This window comes from Lacerta agilis, chromosome 3 (genome assembly GCF_009819535.1).
Source record: "Lacerta agilis isolate rLacAgi1 chromosome 3, rLacAgi1.pri, whole genome shotgun sequence".
Taxonomy (NCBI): domain Eukaryota; kingdom Metazoa; phylum Chordata; class Lepidosauria; order Squamata; family Lacertidae; genus Lacerta; species Lacerta agilis.
This window is the reverse complement of record NC_046314.1, coordinates 26,355,358-26,376,695: the sequence shown is the minus strand read 5'-3', so window position 1 is coordinate 26,376,695 and position 21,338 is coordinate 26,355,358. Positions and strand designations below refer to the sequence as shown.

General features: G+C 42.5%; 2 protein-coding genes across 9 annotated transcripts in view; one reads left to right on the top strand and one right to left on the bottom strand.

Moving 5' to 3' along the window:
* Window positions 1-7,800, top strand: part of KIDINS220 (kinase D interacting substrate 220) — a 59,426-nt gene extending 51,626 nt beyond the window's left edge. For 7 of the 8 annotated variants that reach the window (XM_033143066.1, XM_033143065.1, XM_033143063.1 and 4 more), the window contains 3 exons: window positions 1,161-1,259; window positions 2,789-3,034; window positions 4,045-6,500. In XM_033143066.1, coding sequence (XP_032998957.1) covers window positions 1,161-1,259; window positions 2,789-3,034; window positions 4,045-5,319 — 1,620 coding nt within the window. In that variant the 3' untranslated portion in view covers window positions 5,320-6,500. Of the gene's footprint in view, window positions 1-1,160; window positions 1,260-2,788; window positions 3,035-4,044; window positions 6,501-7,558 lie in introns of those variants that run through there. The other variant, XM_033143067.1, reaches the window with a different exon arrangement.
* A 9,877-nt stretch (window positions 7,801-17,677) lies between these two features.
* ID2 (inhibitor of DNA binding 2) lies at window positions 17,678-19,877 on the bottom strand. Its single transcript, XM_033143059.1, has 3 exons — window positions 19,364-19,877; window positions 18,970-19,034; window positions 17,678-18,324 (listed from the first exon to the last, which is right to left on the bottom strand). The coding sequence occupies exons 1-2, from the start codon at window positions 19,709-19,711 to the stop codon at window positions 18,978-18,980; spliced, it is 405 nt and encodes a 134-aa protein (XP_032998950.1). The 5' UTR covers window positions 19,712-19,877; the 3' UTR covers window positions 17,678-18,324; window positions 18,970-18,977.
* Between the last annotated feature and the right edge of the window lie 1,461 nt (window positions 19,878-21,338).

Here is a 21,338-nt window from a genome sequence, read left to right as displayed (position 1 = left end):
AAAACTGGGATGGATGAGGGCAAACAGGTTGACACTTAATCTAGAAAAGATTGAAGGGCTGTTAGTTGGGAAATTCTGCTGATATGGACAAAGAAATGTAACCATCTTCCTCCATAATACCTACATACTCATGTCTCACTTCCTTAAAAGGATCAAATTTGCAGCTGGGTGAATTTTCCTGGACCTAGCGCTAACCTTAGAGGCTCAGATGGCATCAGAGTTTCAGATTATCTTTTTTTCTATTTTGGCTGATTTTGCCAACTGTGTCCCTGTTTGAGGAAAACAGACCTGGTTTAAATTATTCATGTGCTGGTACATCCAGATTTTTGCAATGCTTTCTACATGAGGCTGCCATAAAAGACAGCTTGGAAACTTAATTGGTTCAAAATGTAGCCGCCATAATACTGATATTAGCATGCTGGTTGGATCAGGCGACACCTATCCTACACCAGTTACACTGGTTTACTGATATATATATTTTGGCTCAATTTAAGGTGCTGGTTTTGACTTTTAAATCCCTCAGTGCCTCCCAGGACTGCTTTTGCCAGTATGAGCCTATCAGACATTTAAGATAGTCATCTCATGCTTGCTTTATGTGAACCAGAGATGGGGCCTTTTCTGCAGCAGCACCTCGCCTGTGGAATTCTGTCCCTGGGGAAATTTGGCAAGCCCCCTTACACTTTTAAGTGCTTAAAAAATAATTGAAAGGCATTTTATTATAAGTTTCTAAATCTACATTTGCTGACTTGCTTTTTGAAATATTTTCAGATGAGCTGTTTTTGTTGTGTTTATTTATCGTTGATTTTTTAATGTTTATTTATCGTTGATTTTTGTTGTTGTTGGTTGAATATATTTTTGTAAACTGTCTTGTGAGAAGGCTTTCTAAAAGGCCAGATTTAAATCCAGAAAATGCAAATTCCCTATATGTAATTAAGGAATATGATGCATCTGATTTGTTTTCTGACATTACAAATTTACAATTTGTTTTATGTGGAAATTATATATTTTATCAAAGTGTTTAAATTTCTTCTTGCAAATCCCACTCGTATTAACCATGTACTTTCATGTGATATTCAATTTCAGGTTTTTTTTTAGCTTACAAAGTATTTACAGTTGGCAAGGGTGTACTTATCTGTTTTGTGTTTTTAAAATTTGTTTAGGCCAATATAAATGGTCGAGTTTTAGCACAGTGCAACGTTGATGAACTGAAGAGAGAGATGAACATGAATTTTGGCGACTGGCATCTCTTCAGAAGTGCAGTAAGAGAATTTTAAGTCTTATGTGAATACAAATGCCTTGTTGACGGTGCTTGTGTGGCTGGATCCTAGTCATGTCAGCTTGGAAGTAACTCCCACTGTCTTTTGTAGGAGTTAGCACAGGGGCTGGGAATTGCTGGCTCACAGTCTGGATGCTCTCCACCCAGCCTCCATCCTCACCTCCCAACCCCTTCACCTACCAGTACCACATTTAGGCTTCACAAAATCCTCTTACTGATCCCATTGGTGGGTTATTGAAGCCTAAATGTGGCACAGTGGGGCAGTGAAAAGCTAGCCTTTCCTCTCTGGCTGCATATTTTGTCATTGAGAAAATGCAGTCTTTCCCCCAATGCACGCGCACACACACACACACACACACACACACCATGATTCGTGAAACATGGTCAGGCCAAAAATTATGAAACCCATATCATGATACTGACTTCAAACCGGTTTTGCACAATATATCGCCCATCCCTGTTCCCCATAGGGTTTGCAGATCTTAGCCAAAGAAGGGTTCCTCACTCTTGGTTTAGCACCAGGTAAATAATACATGGAAATGCAGCCTTTGCGTGCTTTGGTTTGCCAAACTCTGAGGCCTTGCTTCTGCAAAATAATGTCTGACATCGTATCTGGCATAGTGTTTTTATATAAAGTGGCAGCACTGTGCCAGGAATGTTTGCTTTTTACAAGGCTTTGCGGCCTTGAACAGTTGTCTGTTTCAGCCCTGTCAGTGCACTCACAGAAAGCCTGGGTGAGTATTTATAGGAGGCATTGGGGAAAGAAAGGAGTTATTTATTAAAGCAGGGTTGGCCAGCCTTTTTTCTGTTGAGGGCTGCATTCCTTTGGGGGTGATCTGTCAGAGCTGCATGCCGAGCTGATGGGCCGAAGCCCGTGATCGGGTGGGCAGAGCCAAAACTGCCTTTTACTTAACCCACTTTTTCTCTTTCGCCTTCCCACCCAGCGGGCTGCCAGGAAAGGGATGGATCAGTCTTGCCCCATAGGCTTGAACTGATCACTTGCAGAGAGCTTTTGGAATTAAGTAGAGTGCCACAGGTTGCCCAACCCCATACTAAAGTGATGCTCTTATCCCACTTACTAGAAACGGTCCATTGTTTTGACACACAATTATATAAGATTGGTGTTTTGGAGCTAACATCTTGATACCGTGTACTTGCATAAATGTGTATGTCTTAGCCTGTTTGTGAAAAGTGTTCACAAACACAGTACAGATTTCAGAGAGTCCTTTGCGCATATGTCTTCATATACACGCAGTGAGAGTTTTCACGTTTCCGCTTCTCATTATGTTACAGTAGGACCTGTTCTACTGGGTCTCCCAATTTTCCAGAGTAGCTTTTCAGTGATTTCAAAGAACTTTTTCAAGGGTTTTCACAAATCCTGGTTTTCTCACAGAAGTGTGCTTCACATCTTTATACTCTGTGACTTGTTTATCCAGTGTTTAATCACCTCAACCAGATTATCTTTTCAGAGCTTTTCATGCTGCATCCTAATTGCTGCATTTTCTATGTTAGGTGCTTGACTTGAGAAATGTTGAGAGTCAGGCTGCCCATGAAGATTCCCGGGCAGCGAATGAACACACCAGTACCATACCTCATAATGATCTTGCTCGTCGTCCTGCACTGAACACTGAATTGCCTCATACTGAACTGACTGGTCTTCCGGGTCAAGCCCCCTATGCTCTCAACTTCAGTTTTGAAGAGTTGAACACCATTGGTTTAGAAGAAGCCCCTCCACGTCATAGTAACCTGAGTTGGCAGGTACTCTCTTCAACATAGACTTAATCTCAGCCCATTCTCTCTCTCTTAACATTAGCAGTTTTACAGAGCAAATAGCTTCCTCCCTCACCCAAATCAGCAGGCAGTGGTGGCATGAAGAGGAAATGCCACATTTTATGTTCACTAAATTTATTTTCTGGAGTTGCAAATATAAACCCCATTTCAGCTGTTGTTGTTGTTGTTGTTGTTGTTGTTGTTGTTGTTGTTGTTGTTGTTTCAGTTTAGTTGCTTGATATGCAAAGTGACTTACAAAACCAGATGGACACATATAAATCTTCTATTTGGCACTGTTTTCCCCTTTCACTTCAATGGAGAGGCAACTCTGAATGCATAAATAGAGGTTAAACTCGAAAAATTAGAATATCGTGGAAAGGTTCATTTCTTTCAGTAATTCAACTTCAAAGGTGAAACTAATATATGAGATGTGTGTGTGTGTATAAGACCAGCTTTCTGCAACTGAAACCTTGCATGTGTGAACTTGCATAAATGCAGGGGTGTGTGTTTATATACAAGATTTTTATGGTTGCCTCTTCCATTGAAGCGAACTTTTTCATGCAGCACTGTAGAATGGGACAAAAATATGTTGCATGATAGATGTCTCTGTGTTCCTGTATACAGTACCTGGCAGGATTCATACATTCTCTCACCCTTTTATTCTAAGCATCAGCTAAATTAAGATGCTTGAAATAAGAGATGCAGAAATTCATGCATCTCAAGTTGTCCGTAAAAATATTTATATAGTAAGTGAACATAGTGCTCAATGTTCTGTGCACAGGTAATAATTGGTATGCCCACAACACTGAGTATTCCCGCTGTATGCAAGGCGTATGCTATACCGTTGAGCTATTGGTCCTCTTTGGTTATGAAGGAGCCAAGTGTTACGCTGCTCTGTTCACAACTGTGTCCTTGGGTTCAATGTCTTTTCTGTTTTGAAGGACTGGTGTCAACTCCGCTGACTTTGTATTAATGTGTTTTCTTTTCTGTTTGTACAGTCACAGGCCCGTCGGACTCCAAGTCTTTCAAGCCTGAATTCTCAAGATTCTAGTATTGAAATTTCAAAGCTTACCGATAAGGTACAGGCAGAATATAGAGATGCATATAGAGAATATATTGCTCAAATGTCACAATTAGAAGGGGGTGCCAGTTCTAGCACGGTGAGTGGTAGATCTTCCCCTCACAGTTCAGCAGCCTTCTATATGGGCCAGAGCACATCAACAGGCTCCCTTCATTCCAGTGTGGAACAAGATAAGGGAAAGGATGCTGAGCAAAAGCAAGACGATGGAAGGAAGTCCTTCTTGATTAAACGGAATGATGTTGTAGATTATAGTACATCAGGTGTGTCTACTAGCGATGCTTCTCCATTGGATCCCATCACGGAAGAAGATGAAAAATCAGATCAGTCTGGCTCCAAACTTCTCCCAGGGAAGAAATCTTCTGAAAGAACCAGCATTTTCCAAGCTGCAGACCTGAAGCTGAAGGGTGTAGCTCTGCGCTATCAGAAACTTCCAAGTGATGAAGATGAGTCTGGAACAGAAGAATCTGATAACACTCCCCTCCTCAAGGAAGGTAAAGACAGAAAAGTCGAAGGGAAAACAGAGAAGCAGCCCAAATCTCCAGAACATGGGTCTGAGCCCATTAGAACCCTGATTAAAGCAAAGGAGTACTTGACGGATGCTCTTCTCGACAAAAAGGATTCCTCTGACTCTGGGGTAAGATCCAGTGAAAGTTCTCCAAACCACTCTCTCCACAACGATACAGATGACTCCCAGCTCGAAAAAGCAAATCTCATTGAGCTTGAAGACGATGGCCGCAGTGGGAAACGGGGAATCCCCCTCAGCTTGAGCGGCCTTCAAGACGCAACCATGGCACGTATGTCAATCTGCTCAGAAGACAAGAAAAGCCCTTCGGACAGCAGCTTAATAGCGAGCAGCCCTGAAGAGAACTGGCCAGCATGCCAGAAAGCCTACAATTTAAACCGAACACCCAGCACAGTCACGCTGAATAACAACAGCGCCAACCAGCCAACCAACCGAGCTAATCAGAATTTTGAGGAGATTGAGAGCATGAGAGAGCATTCTCAGATCATTTTGTGCCCTGGACCGAGTCCTAATTCTGTTCCGGTTCAAAATGATAACATCAAAGGTGTGGCCCATAAGCGTAGCCAGCGCTCGAGTTATGCCAGGCTTTCGAAAGATTCTTCTGAGCTCCTTACTGTTACCGGGTCTGATGCTGCAGGCTTTGGAGAAGAGAGGGAAAGTATTCTTTAAAAGAGATCCAAGCTAAAACATATAGTGCTTAAATACTTTTTAGACATGCTGGCTCTTGGCCAGGCCTATAAATCTTCTCTTACCAAGGCTTGGTTCCCTGTCCTTTTTTCACTTGTGAATTTCCATATCAAGTGAAGGACAGAATCCAGCTGAAGTTCAGCATGTTTGAGTCCCATAGATTTCAATGGGAGAGATTCAACCACTTGCTTAAAATTAGGCAAAACAAAACCAGTGTTTCCTCTTTAAATAAAAGCTTAACTTTTCCAGTGTGAGTACAAATTCCTTAGTCCACATGTTGAAAAGGGAAATGCCTTAAACATTTGGATGATCTCACAAAGGCAAAAACGAATAGTTTATCTGCATATCATAAGGTTCAGTACTACTTATTTGTTTAGAAATAGGAGGAAGGAATGTCTCACATCAAACGAAGCGGAAGGCTCAGACTGTTACGAACCTGAAACTATGGAAACAACTGTTAATTTGCATTTTCCAATTCTATGTGTGACACCTTTAAAAGTCTTGATGGTTTAAGTATTGATGTAGAGTGGTCAAAGTACAAGTGTTCTTTGTTCCTTCTAAGCAGTGCAGTCTTTGGGGATGTGTCATGTGTGTGACTCTAGTTTTAATGGATTACTGCATGTTGGACATGTTAGCTGTGGCTGAGATTTGGACGTAATTGATGAACAGCACAATCCTGCACATGTCTACTCAGAAGTACGCCCCTTTGATTTCAGTGGGGCTTACTTCCAGGTAATTTTGTATAGGATTTCAGGCTGTATTCTCTGTTTGTTGTAGATGGTGCCCACAGTAGTATTGAAGTAATTGAACAAAGTAGCCGTGGTCATGGTGTTAGGTGAAGCCAGTTTGGGTGTAGTCTTTGGAGCTATTATGAATATTTACAGTTTTCAGAAATCATGGCCTTTGATTAATAGGTTTGATCGGATTGTAGAAAGTCTGAGGAATGAGAAATTGTCGTTACCTCAAGAGTAAGTAAAAAAAAAAATCTAACATTTGGCATTGTGCAACAAAACGGTACATAATTTCCCCCCTTCTGTTTCTAGTATTGTGCCTGTAATGTCAGTAATTTGTTCTGCAGATGAAATATGCAGGAATTTGAATATGATCAGTGAACCATGTGTATTCCACTAGCACCGAGAGGACAATAAAATAATAAGCATGATGCTCTTTGTGTCAGACATTTTTTTATTTGTGTCTTCAGGTGATTAGAAGCATTAAGGCGACTGGTTCTAAAAAAAATATCTGGATAACGAGAGAATTAATGACGAAAAATGTAGGTTATCCTTAGAAGTATGAAGCACCTGCATCTCCGTTTATCCAGAGTTGGATAGATGTTAACTGTTGGGTGCTCTGTGAAGAGCTCCAGTTCTCCACCATTTGTTTGACCCAACAGCCTAATTGAAAATTGCTTGGCTCCTTTCTGCATAGTAAGATGCAGGTGATTTGTTCAATGAGGAATGCCGTTTGCTTGAACGATGAAAGATGTGTATATGCAATGACTGTGTTCAGAGGTCACAATAAACCCTGGTATATCATGATGGAAACTAGCTTAACTTGCACCCTCCTGCAGCACGGCCACAGGGCATTGATAAGAAGCTTTTGCTTCAGATTTAAATTAATCACAGTTGAATGTTAATATCTGAATCCTAATCTGTGGTTCTCATCTTAACTTTGGTTTATTTAAGCAAGCCAGTTCCATACCGATAGTTTGGAGTCGGCTTGTTTCAAACCAACAATAGTCAGCCACATATTATTAAGCTAAAACAGCCTATCAAGCTGTGGTTGATGAAATACAGAAGCAAAAGCTTTGGAACTCCTTGCTTCTTTGCTGAAGAAAGGGCCCAGCAGAATATTAAACTTGTTCCTGTCATCATAAGCCATGGATTGTTGTGACATCCAAATGAAGCCGAAGGAAGGAGAAAGGAAACAGCTTTTCCTTTCTTGACGGGACAGCAGCTACTTTGGAGCCCTATGCATTTCAGAGCCTTTCTGTGATGTGGATTAGGGAACACACGTGGAAGGAAAATTCAGTGATTTTAGTGGAACTTGTACATAAAAGGCATAATCCAAGAAATAATTGGGCATGAGTTAGGTCTCTTCGTTTAAATAGTTGGATTCACTTGAATATACACTGATTTGTAATTGTGATATATAAAAGCTGCTGCTGTGTTTTCAGAATGACTGAACTTTGAGTTGAGTACATCTTTATTGGTATTTACAGGATGAACATTTACAAAAATAGAGAGGGGTCAATATCCCCATAATGAGGAAGGGGAAAACTGAGGAAGATAATGACTGAAGAGAGAGAGAGAGAGAGAGAGATTCTAAAAACACAGGAGAAAGGAACCCAGGTCTGAGTTAGCACACAATTGATATTTAACATTGCTGTTTTGCCAATGTATGCTAAATGATTAATATAATATGTACAGAATTTTGTAAAATACTAAAACATTACATTTCCTATTCCTGGAATATTGTTGCTTTGAATCACCACTAGCCGTATTATATCACCCAGATTTTCAGTTCACAGAACAAATACCTCTTATGAAAGATTTTAGCCCCATGCCAAACTTTATTTCTTCCTTTATGAAAAGTTCATAATGTAAGGATGGCTATATGGTCATTTTTACAATGTGAGAACTTTAAGTAATGTTACTAGGGATCATAAACTGGCTGCCCAAACTTGGGTCTCCTGAGAAATACCAGCTGCTTCCCCCCTCCGCCCTCCAAATTAACAAGCCTGATGCGATTGAAGGTTGTAGAGGAGTGTGGCTGTTGCAACTTGCTGGCATCAGCTGTCCTGAATCCCTTCTTCAAAGCGGCCTTCCTAAAAACTAGTTGCTGACATTTGGATGTACAATGTAATTGGTGTATAGACGGTAGTTGTTTTTTATTTACTCTCCTAGATGGATTCCATTTTATTTTGCCCTTCCTGCATACAAGGAACTCAAATCCTTTGTAGCCTCTCCCCCAGAGTTATCCTTCCAACAGTCCTGCGAGGCAGGTTAAACTGAAAGATTTTATTTATTAATATTTCATTCGAAGAATTCCATTTATAAAAAGAGTGACAAAAAGAGAAAGAAAAAAGCAAGTGAGAATGAACACATTTGTCTTAGAGGTTTATAATTTAGAGAAGGAGGAGAATTGCTTAGAATTTGCAAATATTTAAGACTTTAAGGACTAATATGAGCACATCTTGTGTATTAATCCTGGGCAATATGTCCTTAGAATTGTAGGAAGGAACAAATCCCAATATCTGCTAGCCATGCGGAAGCTCCATCCTTCCCTGAGGTTCCTGGTGTGACAATTCAGTCTGGTATTAAATATTTCCAGGTTGACAGCTATCTGTTCCTTTGCTGTATGCCTCAGTTAGGAAAGATGGAGTCTCAGGATTTTCCTGCAGCTGCTTCTCTTAACTAGTTGTGAAAAGGAATCCCAATTATTGTTCTGACCCACTGTTCTTTCAGTACTATGTGCGCTCACAATATTTATTCATGTTCAATGGGACTCCTCAGAAGCATAAAAAACCAGGCAATAGGTTTTCCTTCCCCGGTTCTGAAGGTACCCATCTGCCCGAGTTGAGCACAGAATGATAGAAATTGGCTTTCCTGTACATAGCAGCTGTGACTAATCTCCTCCCAAGCAATTGGGGGGGGGGGGAGGGAAATCCAGGTCAAATCATCCTGTCTTTCTTTTCCATCTTATTCATGGGCACCTGCTAGAGAGAGAGAGAGAGAGAGAGAGAAAGAGAGAGAGAAAGAGAAAGAGAGAGGCCAAATCTATGGACATAGGAAGTCATCTTGCTGATGATGGTGTCAGAGCCTCTTGTGGCTTATGTCTTTCAAACTTCTTCAACAAGAAAAGGGTCGGTCTTTTGTCACATTCTGGGAGTGGCGTGGTGGAATGGACACCGGATATGATCCTCTGTGTGCAGTACTGGTCACTGGTCAAAGACTTGAAGATCGACATCAGCCTAACCTCAAGAAAGTTTTGTAAACCAGAGCCCTTTCTTAGTCCCCAATATGTTTTTCAAGATAAGGTCACATTCCTAAAAACCCTGTTCCATTCCTTTTTTAGGTTGGGAGCATCATTAAAGTGAGATGTCCTATTCTATATGCATACACACATACGGTTGGGGTTATAGCTCACCCAGAGAATTGTCATTACTCCAGGTTCTCAGCTTTCCAAAATTACATTGGGATTTTTGCCCTGATAAATAACTGGTGAGGCCAGGCAATTTTTCTACACTGCTAGTCCGGAATGCTGCCTGAATCAGAGCACTGCATTGCATCTCTTCTCCCCTCGGTACACCCCCTGCCTCAGCCAATGCTAGGGCTAGACATTTTTTAACTGGCTTTATTGCCTTCATTCATCACTATCTTCGTTTGTAGGACAGTGATTTCTATGGGGCAGGGTGTCTTAGGAGAAAGCATGCTCATTTTGCTGCCTGAAACAGCTCAGACCATCTTCCATGGTCAGATTGACCCTGTTTTCCACATGCAGTTCTGGAGGATCCAGATATCTTTGCCCAAGGAAGAGCTTTTGTTTCTGGGGTATTGCATTTCGCTGGCATCCTGACTGCCATATTTTGTCATTGAGAAAATGCAGTCTTTCCCCCAATATAGCTTACAGAGCATTCCAATTACAGGCAACTGAAATATACTAGAACACACGAGAGAATTATGCTGGCACAAATTACAGTGCAGTCCACATTTCAAGCATATACTGTGCTCGTCATACAGCTGCCCTTGTGCAGAGAGAGCAGGAGTACATAACACCGTTTCAGAGCCTGTGTTGACACCCCAACATTGTACAGGATCAATTCCAAATTCTGCCCTGCACAACAAAGAAACATTTCCTATTCCTTCGCCGCACTGTGTGCAATCTCTGAGAATGTTTGAATAGTGGTCTCTTAAATTTTCTAGTATACCTCAAGATGGGGCTGCAAGGACATGTAATGGAAGTGTTACTAGAGGCTGCTCCTCTGCTGTGAAATTAATTTCCCTTGGAAATCTGCTGAAGTACAAGTGTTGGTGCCTCTTCACTGTTAAAAAGAGATGGTCACATCCCCAACCCCCCCCCCCCTTTATGAATCTGTCCGGTTCAGAGTTCCTTGGCATTTAGCTGGAGGTTAGAAATGAGGGAGGAGGGCAGCTCTACCTTCTCTTGTGGCAACATCCAAGGATGTCCTGCCTGCCTGCACAATGAAAATCTGGTTTCTCTGTTCCTGTTTCCTGGGTGCCCCCAAAATATGGGGTCTCTGGAGGGAAGAGAGGAGGGGGAAGTCCTGTTGCATGGGCAGATGCCCACGGGTGCCACTTTGCATCTCACCCATGGTCTCCTTTAATAAGAAAGGTGGTGTTTCCTTAGGGGCAGCCTTAAAATCATATAATACTCTGCCTTTATGAAGACTAAATTAGTCAAAACCTTAGTCAAGTTAAACACAAGGCTCCTGATGTTGCAACTGTACAAGTCTCCCATATAAGATGAATCCCATCAAGTTTCAGGTAAGTGTAGCAAATGTCTCATTACAAGCGTTTGGTTATGACTGATCTTCTTAGTGAGCATCCAGAAGATTTTCTGTATAGTTGAAGGGGCATATGTTGTGATATCTTGGAATTACTATAATTTAATAATGCCCAGATATAGAATCTACATAGGGATGGAGTCTGTTGCAACAGCTTTTGTGCTTTATATGCCTGAGGTTCTTGAACGCAATAAATTAGAAGCCTCTGAATAGAATCATTGTGGGAGAAAATAATGAAAAACAAAAAATAATGTACTGGGGCTATGCTACTATATATGTGGGTCTGTGCTTTCACGTATATTACACACCAAACTAAACATCTGATCAGTCTTCCATTATTCCCAAAGTGATTTAGTAAATGTATGCCCCATTTATGATGAGCACCCATCTTAAAACATGGTTTCTTGAGAATTTTAGATCAGTGTCCCACCCCCAATATTTTTTGTCTTGCCTTTGTTTTGCTTGTAGCTGCCGTGCAACGTAAAGTGAAACATTCAAAAATTTAAAAATAAAAAGCTGAGCTAAGGAAAAAAAGACCCATCTCGTAAAATATATGCCACAGCTAGTAACTATGCTAACCTGCCCAAAGGCTTTTCTAAATAGCTAGGTTTCAGGTTATATGCCAGAAGCTGGGCTTTCCAGAGCTGAGGTGCAGTGACTGAAGAATCCCTAGGGTCTACAGAACTTCAGACCTCAGAGAGTAACTGAGCGTGGCTTCTGAAACTTGAGTACACTCGTAAGTACATATGGGAGGAGGCATTAATCCTTAGCCAGTTACATGCAAAAGAACAAGCCTTGGCGATGTTGCATCACAAGGCCTTTACAAAGAGAAGTTTTTTCCTTATCAACCTTTCAGAATTCTTTTAAGAGTGTCAACAAGCATATTGATGGTGTGATTCAATAGACAATTGGGCTTTTGACACCCAAGACTCCTGAGCAAACTTCGCAGTCACACAGGATATGAATCATGGGGCAGCAGCTGTAGCTGGTTAAAGAGCAGAAAACTGCAGGAGTGGACCAATTCACAATACAGGAGTTGTGTTGGGACTGTTTGCATTAACATTCAGAACTGATCTGATGCCAGGGTGGAATAGCAAGAGCAGAGTTTTCAGAGGGCATTCAGTTGGTATAGTGAAGTTGAAGGCATACTATGAAGAGCTCTAGGAAGATCTCTCAAAATGAGTACCCTCGGCAGCAGAATGGCAAATGGGGCAAAAATGGTATCCAATTGCTGATTGGGGTCTCAGTGACTGTGACTGTTCAGGAAAGAGATATTGGGTCAGTTTTTGCATGTCCCCCCGCTTTCCTTCACCCTCAGCATCGCCAGAAAATCAGCTTCAGGGAACCACGGAAAAGGCAGAATCTGCCTCTTCCATTATCAGACACCTCTAGTGTGTCATTCTGCAAGTGCAATGGCACCAATTTGAGTCCGCTTGCTATACTCAAAAGACTGTATTCTGTATACTAATAAGGCATTCGTTCTCTGACAATCCTTATGTAGCAGAAATTAGGGAACTCCCAACATTAGCAGAAGTACTTTTAGAGAAACATCCTAAGGAGGAACCCCCAAGCAGCAAAATGAGAACTCGTAATGCTCAGTGGCTGCAGAAAGCAGGGTGTTGTGTGAGGGGAAATGATGGAAATTCTTCTGTCCTGGAAGATGGCATGGCTGGCTGTAACTCATACACACTGTCATTTCACATTCTGACATTCTGTTGCTAGTCTCTGAATACCAAGCACCTAAGTCGCTGAATACCAAATACTTAGCATTATAAGGCTTTTTGCCTTCCTGCCTCCTTCCATCCTGAAGGCATTCAGTTAGCCACCGAACCATGCCATTGGTTGTTTCATATATATACAGTATAGTAGTTGCATCGTTCTTCTGCTGCTGACTGGAATGGCTACTGTTGGAAATGCATTCCGGGAGAAATCGGATGCTGAATCCTGAATAGACAGAGTTCTTGAGTCTGGGGGGAGGGGGGAAACTGCCTGTTGGGAACAGGACTGCACCCCCCCTAGGAAAAATCAGGTCCCTGTCCCGAACCCCTGGCCTATCTGGCGACAAGTCAGTAAGTCAGGTTCCCAGTCTGGGGTCAATGCACGTTTCCAAAGTCCAAACCGAAGCACAGCCCCGCAGAGATCCTGGAGCACCCAAGTTGAGAGCCATCAAGGTGGGCAGTCGAGCAGACTCAGCACCTCTGCTCTGCTGATTGCAGCATCTGGGCTTGAGGCAGGTGACCCTCACCTGTTCCAAATCTGCTGCTGCTGAGGAATCACACACCTCCTCCTAGAGTTAGCGAGCCCCACCTGGCCAGCTAGGTAGCTGGGCTGTGGGCTCTTGCCTGCCTCCGCCTCTTGGAGCACCCTGCCCACTGCTCCCTAGGCCTGAGAGCCCGCTGCGTTTGTGAAGATGGGCCTCCCTGCTGCTCTGGTTCCTGTGCACTGACCCTCATCTTGTCATCCTCCGTCACCCTGTGAGTACTTTCTACACCAATCTCTCCTTCCCCAGCCCAAGCTTGCCCCAGTGTTTTCCTAGTCCCAGATACACCCCTGGCAGGGATCCTTTTCCTCCTCTTCTTCCTCCCTGTTGTCCTGCCAGTTCATAGCTTAGAGGTGCTCCTGGGTCTAGCACTAGCACTGGACGTTCAGGAAGCCTCTGTGGCTGGCAGTGCCTTCATTTCTAGCTGTGGTTCCTCATGGACAGAGATGATGTGGCCACTGTACTCCGTGTTCAGGAAACTGCCATATTGGACCACTGCAATGCGATCTACATGGAGACTCCAGAAATCCAGCTGTTCCAAAATGCAACAGCCAGGTTACTGGCTGGGATTTCATTTAAAGCTCATATAAGCCGTTTTAAAAAAGCACTGGTTGCTGGTTTATTTCCAGGCCCAGTTCAAGGTGTTCATATTGGGGTAGAAAGCCCGAAACAACTTAGTGCCCAAATATCTGAAGAACCGCCTCCATTCCTACCAACCCTCTTGGGTGGTGGTGTGAGCAAAGAGGGCCCTTTTGATGTTAAACTACCCTCAAGTACAGTGGTCCAGAAAAGATCACAGAGGTGCATCTAGCATATTCATTATATAGCCTCCTTGTCATGCTGAAGATGCACTCCCTTTTAGCCTACCCTTTGACAAGTTATGGTACTGTGGGACCCAACGTTTCTGTTTTGGTTAATTTATACTCTGCTGTTTTTGCTTGAATTAGTTCTACTTGGTTTTTTTGTATAAACAGCTGGACTTTGATTTGCTTTTTATTGTATAAAAGTATTGCTGCACTGCAGCCCGCCCTGCAACCTTGCAGTGGGCACTGGAAAAATCTTACAATTAAAGAAATAAATGAAAGGAGCCAAACGGCAGCCAGTCCCAGCCAGAATTGTGGTGTGGGAGGGCTTCTGTGTCTCATCTCTCAGATACAGTTGGATGGAATGCTAAGCAGGGCTACTTAAATGTTGTGACTAATGGAGAACTTGAATTAGACTATCTTGTCCTATAGAATGCAATGGGCGTCCCGTATTTCATTGGACTCTCTGTTACAAGGATGATCTCTGGCCCTTTTTGACAGGAAATAGTTTGTGTTTGTTTATTTGGCAGCCAAATTGAGTTATAACAGAATCACAAGCCAACTTTTTGAGAAAATGCCCAAGGACATTTGTTTCTCTTGAATCATTAAAATGGAAGAAAGGTGGGATATAAACTTAATAAAGCAAATAAGTTCAGACTTCCAAATTTACTTCAGTCAGTATCTCTTTCAAATAGTTATTTCTGATCTATTTGTAAATACAGCAGGAAACCTTTTTTTTCCTTTTAAGTGGAAGTTGTCATCTTTGTCTAGGCCGCAAGGTGGTGCTCACTGTCCACGGACAGAAACAGTAATGTTTGGCACGAATGGAATGCTACTCAAAAATAGGAATATTTGCATGCATTTCCTCACAGTTACATTTCAGAATGGCGGACTTCTTTAGGTAAGAGAGAGAGGATTTGAAAAGCACTTTGGTAAATTCTTAGCAACCCAAAGTTGTGATTGGACAGTTCCCTTAACCTTTTTTTGACTCTCTTGTAATTTGAACATGACAGTGATACATCTTACAAGACTGGCTTACACTGTGTTAATGTTGCCACATGGAATCATTTTTGTCAGCTATCCTTAGCTGACACACCTCCGACCATAGATTGTCCTGCTCTGTATTGACCACCCTTTTTGTTCAGTGCTGTATCTGCAAATGTGCACTATTGCGATCCTGTTCTGCATTAGATTAGGCCCCCAAAGAGAGAACTATTGGCATGCTGATGTTTGTTCCTTAGGAAACTTTTGCCAAACAGTTCAGTTAATCCTTCCTACATTTCTTTTTCTGCACAGCAGGATGAAGTGCAGTATTTTTTACCACTCTTTTGCAAAAGGCTTTTAAATTACCATACTCTTGGTGAATTGAGTCAGATGTACACCACACACATTGGAATTGTTCACTAGTGAGTCAACAGGGTCTTCTACCTTTTCACCAAGCTGTTTATATGAACAGAAGTGTGATCATATTGGATATAGTTAAAGAGCTTTTCAGAAGCTTGCTCTGGGAGCTGTTCTACATCAGGGACTGAGAGCAAGCCCCACAGATCAGTTAATCTGGAAAATAAAATATTGAGACTGGCTGTTCCCTGAAATTCACTTCCATCTAAATTGTGTTTATGAACCATGTTAATGATAGATTATTCCTGTTCCATTCTCACAATCTGATACAGGCTTGAGAGTATGTTGTCATCTTTATAACACTTGTACCTTCTTGTGAAATGTTGGGTTTGTCACGCTACAGTGGAATCCGTCTTAACAGCAAAACTAAATTTGATGTAAAACCTGTTGTTTCCGTTAAAATGCTGAGGAATTGTTTGACAGAATCATGCAACTAATGAAGCCCATAATACAAAAAGGGGTAGATACACAATTTATGTGAGTTGTTGGAGTTTAAGGCAATTATTTGTCATTTAGGTTTAATTAATTCTCTACTGTTCCCTCATTTGTTACATGCAAACACTAAAACTGACTGGTAGGGAGAAGGCAGCTATGGGTTTAGATTCTGTAGTGTCCGCTGATGCCCAAGCGTTCAAAATTGAAGGTGTAAATAACTGGAAAGTTTTCAGTGTTCTTATTACTTTACTCTTGGGGAGGAGTCAAAAACATTAGTGGCATGAATGACACATTGTTTTGCCTAGGCCAAAGAGCCCGAATTTGAATATTAAGATGAAATGCCTTGAAAGAAAGAGGAAGCAGGATAGTGAGTTATGTTGGTTGCTCTTGGGAGCAGCCAAAACACTCTTAATAAAACCCTTTGCAAATTAAATTCCAGTGTGCAGATATGCATCCCAGCGCACGTGGAAAGTTCAGATATGCGACTCTAAACTCCTAGCGTTCTGCTGTCGACAGAACTTTGCCTATTTGGTGGAATTCATCCATGAAAGATAAAATCGTATCATATATTTAAGGCTTGAGGCCCTTATTATTTTGAGGGAAATAGTGACGAAACACAGGAGGCAGAGAAGATGAGCTCTCTTCCTGCTTAGATTGCTCTGATCCCTTTTGAGAAGGCTGGGCCGCTGATTGGTTGGGGCAGCTTTTGTACTAAACTGATCTGAGCTGGCTCTCCCCCCCCCCCTCTGTGGATAGATTTGATGTCAAGGGCGAGGAAAGACAGCTGCAGCAGACTGTGCGGCGCCACCCACACACCTGTTCTCTTTGGTGAAAGTGTTACAGGCCCCAGGTGAGGCTTCTGCATTTCAGTGTAAGAGTCCCCAGAGCACAGAAATCCCAGGCTCACGCCCAGGTGCCAAACGGAGGCATTCCTCAGCAGGACTCTTTCCCCCAAAACTTTGTGCAGTCTGCTGCAGATGTTTCTGCTGTGCAGCTTTGCCCAAAGTGGGAAATTAACATAGTGTGCCGAGAAGTGGCTGCTGGTGGTAGAAACTGACCACATCCCATTAATTTCCAACAGGCAGGTATAGTTTAGTTGCTACAAACGAGTATTTCTGCACTAGATAGTTGGGGTTACATGCAGAACAGGAAAAAGGTGCATAATTTTTTTTTGGGGGGGGGAGGAGAAACCTACACATATTTATGCTGCCTGAATTCCATGTGAATCACTGTATTGCAACATCCTAACTATGTCCAGGATTGCAGCCTGCCTTAAGGCAGTACTACAAATACAACTCAATTTCTTTTGCAGGGAGAGGGTGATGCTTAGAGCAGCCAAAGTTTAATCAATAACATGAGGGGTGACTTTCATTTCTCAATAGCATAGTCATATAGGGAGGCTGCTGCAACTGATTAACTAATACCCTTTGCCTTGAAATATTGCATGGATTTAGGTAGAATTTTCAGTTTAGTGCTACACATCAGCTTCTCCGTTAAAATGTGTTGCAGAAACTGGGTGGCTGGGGAAATGTAACAGCTCTCTGCTAATCTTAGTTAGGCATAATTATCCAAAAGGGCAAGTTTGCTTGGAGTTGAAGTAGATCCTGTGAGAAGTTAATGCAAGTCAATCAACCCAGGATGAAGAGCAAACAGACCAGAGGAATTTCTCTGGCTAAACTGAATTTGGTTTTGCCAGAGCTTAACATCATTCTCTAGGTAATGAACAACTTAAGCAGTTTTCCTACGGCGCTTTCATAAGCTGATTATCAGACATCTACTATACCTCCTCCCCACTTTTTTTAAAGCAACTTAGGAACATAAATTCATTTCAGGTACTTTTTTATTGTGTAGGTTTTTTACAGATACTTTCCCCCCATCACGCTCATCCCTATGAATAAAGCAAGCAAACTACTGTTCAATAAACACACATTATTTATTTTGATTTTGTATAAAAAGGTTAAGTTTACAACTAAACTTTTATAAAAAGTTTAGCATGATTACGTACATCATTACACTTTTTGCAGAAATGCACATTTCTGCTACTATACAAGAAAACTCTAATTAAAGAGTTCATAGTTTCATTCCCATATTTATATATAAATATATACATAGCATTCAGTCCTACGTTTGTGTCAAAAGAGGATAATTTTTGACAAAGACTTCACCGAAAAACTGAACACTAAATCCTTCTAGTACTCACGCTCCGCCTTTGGAGGAAAAAAGGCAAAGTCTGCATTTAAAACAGGCAATTCCTTATGAGTTTTTGTTTCGTTTTTTACATTTCATTTTGCTCCCCGTTGTGGGGATATTATATAAATGAAGCCTTCCAACTAGAGAAAGGGCATTTTTAAAAGTCTCTTCATAAATAATTAAGATTAGTCCATGTTGCAGAAGAGGGGAGATGTGTGTCCACAATTTTGCTTAAAATGTCCATTTAACTGGATATGGATTCTCCCCTTCCACATACAGCTGAAAATCAGATTCAGCAGCTCGCCCAAAAAAAGAAGGGAAAAAAGAGGCTGTCTTCTTGTGCAAAAAAAAAAAAAAAAGTCAGCAAACACCTGCAAAAGATTGGAGAGAGGCATATTTAGAAGAATGCTAACAGGGCAGAGATCCGGACAGACTGGCGCCAGAGAGGAAGCCACAGTTTGAACATTTAACCAAACACTCAAAGATTGGGCAAACCCTGGCGTCCAGATGCAGCATGCGCACACAAACACACACTCTGATACACACACCACATATGAAATTTTAAAAATTGGGGTTTGGGTATGAAGAGACTCCTGGTAACACCCTCCCCGCTGCCCCCAAATTCTCTATATAATAATTATTTGAATCTCTATTTGGGGTGACAAGAGACACTAACCTACTTCTCTGAGCAATTATCCTTTGATTACAAGTTCTTTAACAAGGAACAATTCTGTATCTCCATGTTAAGTTTCACTGCCCCCATTTGCTTAAGCTTTCTGGAGGTTGTCCCTAAATTTACAGCATCCAACATGGTTTTGGGTACAGAATATGCAGAAGCCAACATGCATTTTATGACTTAAACTGCCACTTCATAGGATCCCCGGTTCTGTGTAATTATAAGACAGTTCCAAGGGCAATTCTGAACACTAGCAAGACACCCCCCCTCCCACATTTCTGATGTGCGGCATTGTTAAATCATATACTAGAAAAAACAGAAAGAAACCTGAACAACTTACCATTTCCTTTAGCCACAAAGTGCTTTGCTGTCATTTGACATTAACTCTGAGGGGAATTCAGCTGCCTGCAACGGGGGAGGGAAGGGGGAAGACAGTGTGGTGTTAAGATGCTTAACAGTTCAAGAAAGCATATGAAGTACACTCCAGATTACAAAGGCACTAAACGTGACGGGCAAGGATTCCGATTTGACCACAATGGGGAACATTAGAATGGACAAGGAACCCCAACTCATTATGCATTCCCTTTTAATCCAACCACTTTTTTTTTAAAAAAAAGAGAGAGAGATCTAAAACCGCGCAGGTTCAGAACAATGTCGCTTTCTCAAATCCTATTAAAGATGCGATACACGAAATCGCCGGGGAAGAAGAAGTAAGCCAAGGACAGGGTGCTTACCTGTAATGACAGGATGCTGATGTCTGTGTTTAAGGTGGTCAGCGGGGTCCTGGAGGAAGGGTTTTGTCCCGGTCTCTGGTGATGGAGGCTGACGATGCTGGGATGCGTGTCCAGAGCGATCTGCAGGTCCAGGATATAATCGATAACGTGCTGCAGGATTTCCATCTTGCTCACTTTCTTGTTCTGCGGGATGCTGGGCACCAGCTCTTTGAGCTTGGAGTAGCAGTCGTTCATGTTGTACAGCAAACTCATCGGGTCGTCCACCGGGGTTTTGCTCCGGGATATCCCCAAGCTGTGCTCCGAGAGGCTGTTTTTCCGCACGGACCGCACCGGACTGAATGCTTTCATACTCGAGGAAAGAAGAGAGCAAGAGCCGGCTTTGCCTTTTGGAGACGAAGCGCAAAAACGCACGCGCCGCGGGGAGGAAATGGCTCTCGCTTCTCTTCTCTCCGCGCTGCCTCACTTCCTCCTCCGACTCCTGCTCTTTGCAGCTGCCCGATCCGCGCTCGGAATGAAGCCGAAGGCGCCTAGTTCCTGCTTTTATACCGCACGTTCAGCAGCTGACAAATCCAGCCTGGGCGCGCTGCGATTGGGCACCCTGGACACGTCCGTCAGGCGCGCAGGCACTTCTCACTGGCGCCAAGGCAGCCGAAAAGAAGGCTCGGGCCTTCCGCGTTCGCAGCCAATCCTGGCAGAGCGGGGCGGGCCCCGAGCACAGCTGTGGGTAGTAAATACTGTACAGGCAAGCGCCGAGCCTGGAGTTAAACCGAGACCATTCCGAGGGAGAGGAAGACGCGGAAAGGGCTGCTCTTGGCAGAGGCAGGCCTGAGAAAAGAACGCAAGAAGAGCCCTGCAGGATCAGGCCAACGAGATCTCATCTAGGGCAGCATCCTGCTCTCACAGTGGTTATGGCTACCCCACTCTTTCTGCGTGTCATTCCCACCAACTGGACATAGGTCGCATCATATACAGTTGTCACCATGGCAAGCATGAGTGTAACTAGTTAGTTTTCTTCCATGCACGGGCCACAGAGTTAGTATTATTATATATATTTTTAAAGAACCTGCAAGAGTTGTTTTTGGATGCATTGCCTACCAAAAAGGGAACATACAAGTTCTTTTTATAAGCAACCCAAACAGCAGTGATAGTGACTTCCAGTCTTCGCTGACAGTCTGTTTCAAGCCTGATTGGCTCAAGACTTGCAATCACAGATTACTTATTTTGAAGCAGTTCCCTTGAGATTTGTGAGTGTGTGTGATCTCACTCACGGTCAGATACTGTAATAATTTGGCTAAAACAACTGAATAGTTTATATGTGGCTATTTTAGTGAAAAACATAATGGGATGCAGGAAGCCGAGGCACCGCAGGAGAGTGGGGGGGGGGGGTAACTGTAATCAAGTCAAGCACATCTGTCAAACATGCAAGGCTTAAATGGAACTGTTCCCTCTCTGCCAGCGGTGCAGAAATCCAGAAGTTTTCGAGGTGATGGAGTTGTTTAGTTCCGCAAGTATGCTAGCTAAGCGACGCTATAAATTTCAGAGCATTAGGCCAACGTGCATATGTAGCACCCATAGACATATATTGTTCATGTAAGACTCCTGCTTGTGCCCCTTTAATGTATACATGGCATTTAAAGAGATAAAAATGAATCACAGGACAAATATGAATGCCTTTATTTGGATGTGCGAAGCTTTTCTTGAAGATAACTATGGCAGAAACCTGCTCAAAACAAATCACACCACCACTCCATATGGGTCATTATACTAAATTATGGCATGGGGGGGGGGGTGTCACTGAAAATAAATATACAACCAGTAAACATTAGATTCAGGGGTGCATGGGTGGTTTTGAGGTTCTTTGCAATATCTATGCTGCCTATAATGCAATGTCTATATACCTGCACTGTACTTTGAAATTAGCTTTGAGAGAGATTACTTGTGCAGGTAAGATCAGACATTGGCACCTCTGCCTTTT

What these genes read in the sequence shown, in the direction of transcription:
- ID2 (XM_033143059.1), bottom strand. Translation starts at nt 19,711, where the DNA reads ATGAAAGCATTCAGTCCGGTGCGGTCCGTGCGGAAAAACAGCCTCTCG. An exon ending in TCAGCATCCTGTCATTACAG is followed by an intron (nt 19,035 to 19,363) that starts GTAAGCACCCTG and finishes CCCCCGTTGCAG; the next exon opens with GCAGCTGAATTCCCCTCAGA.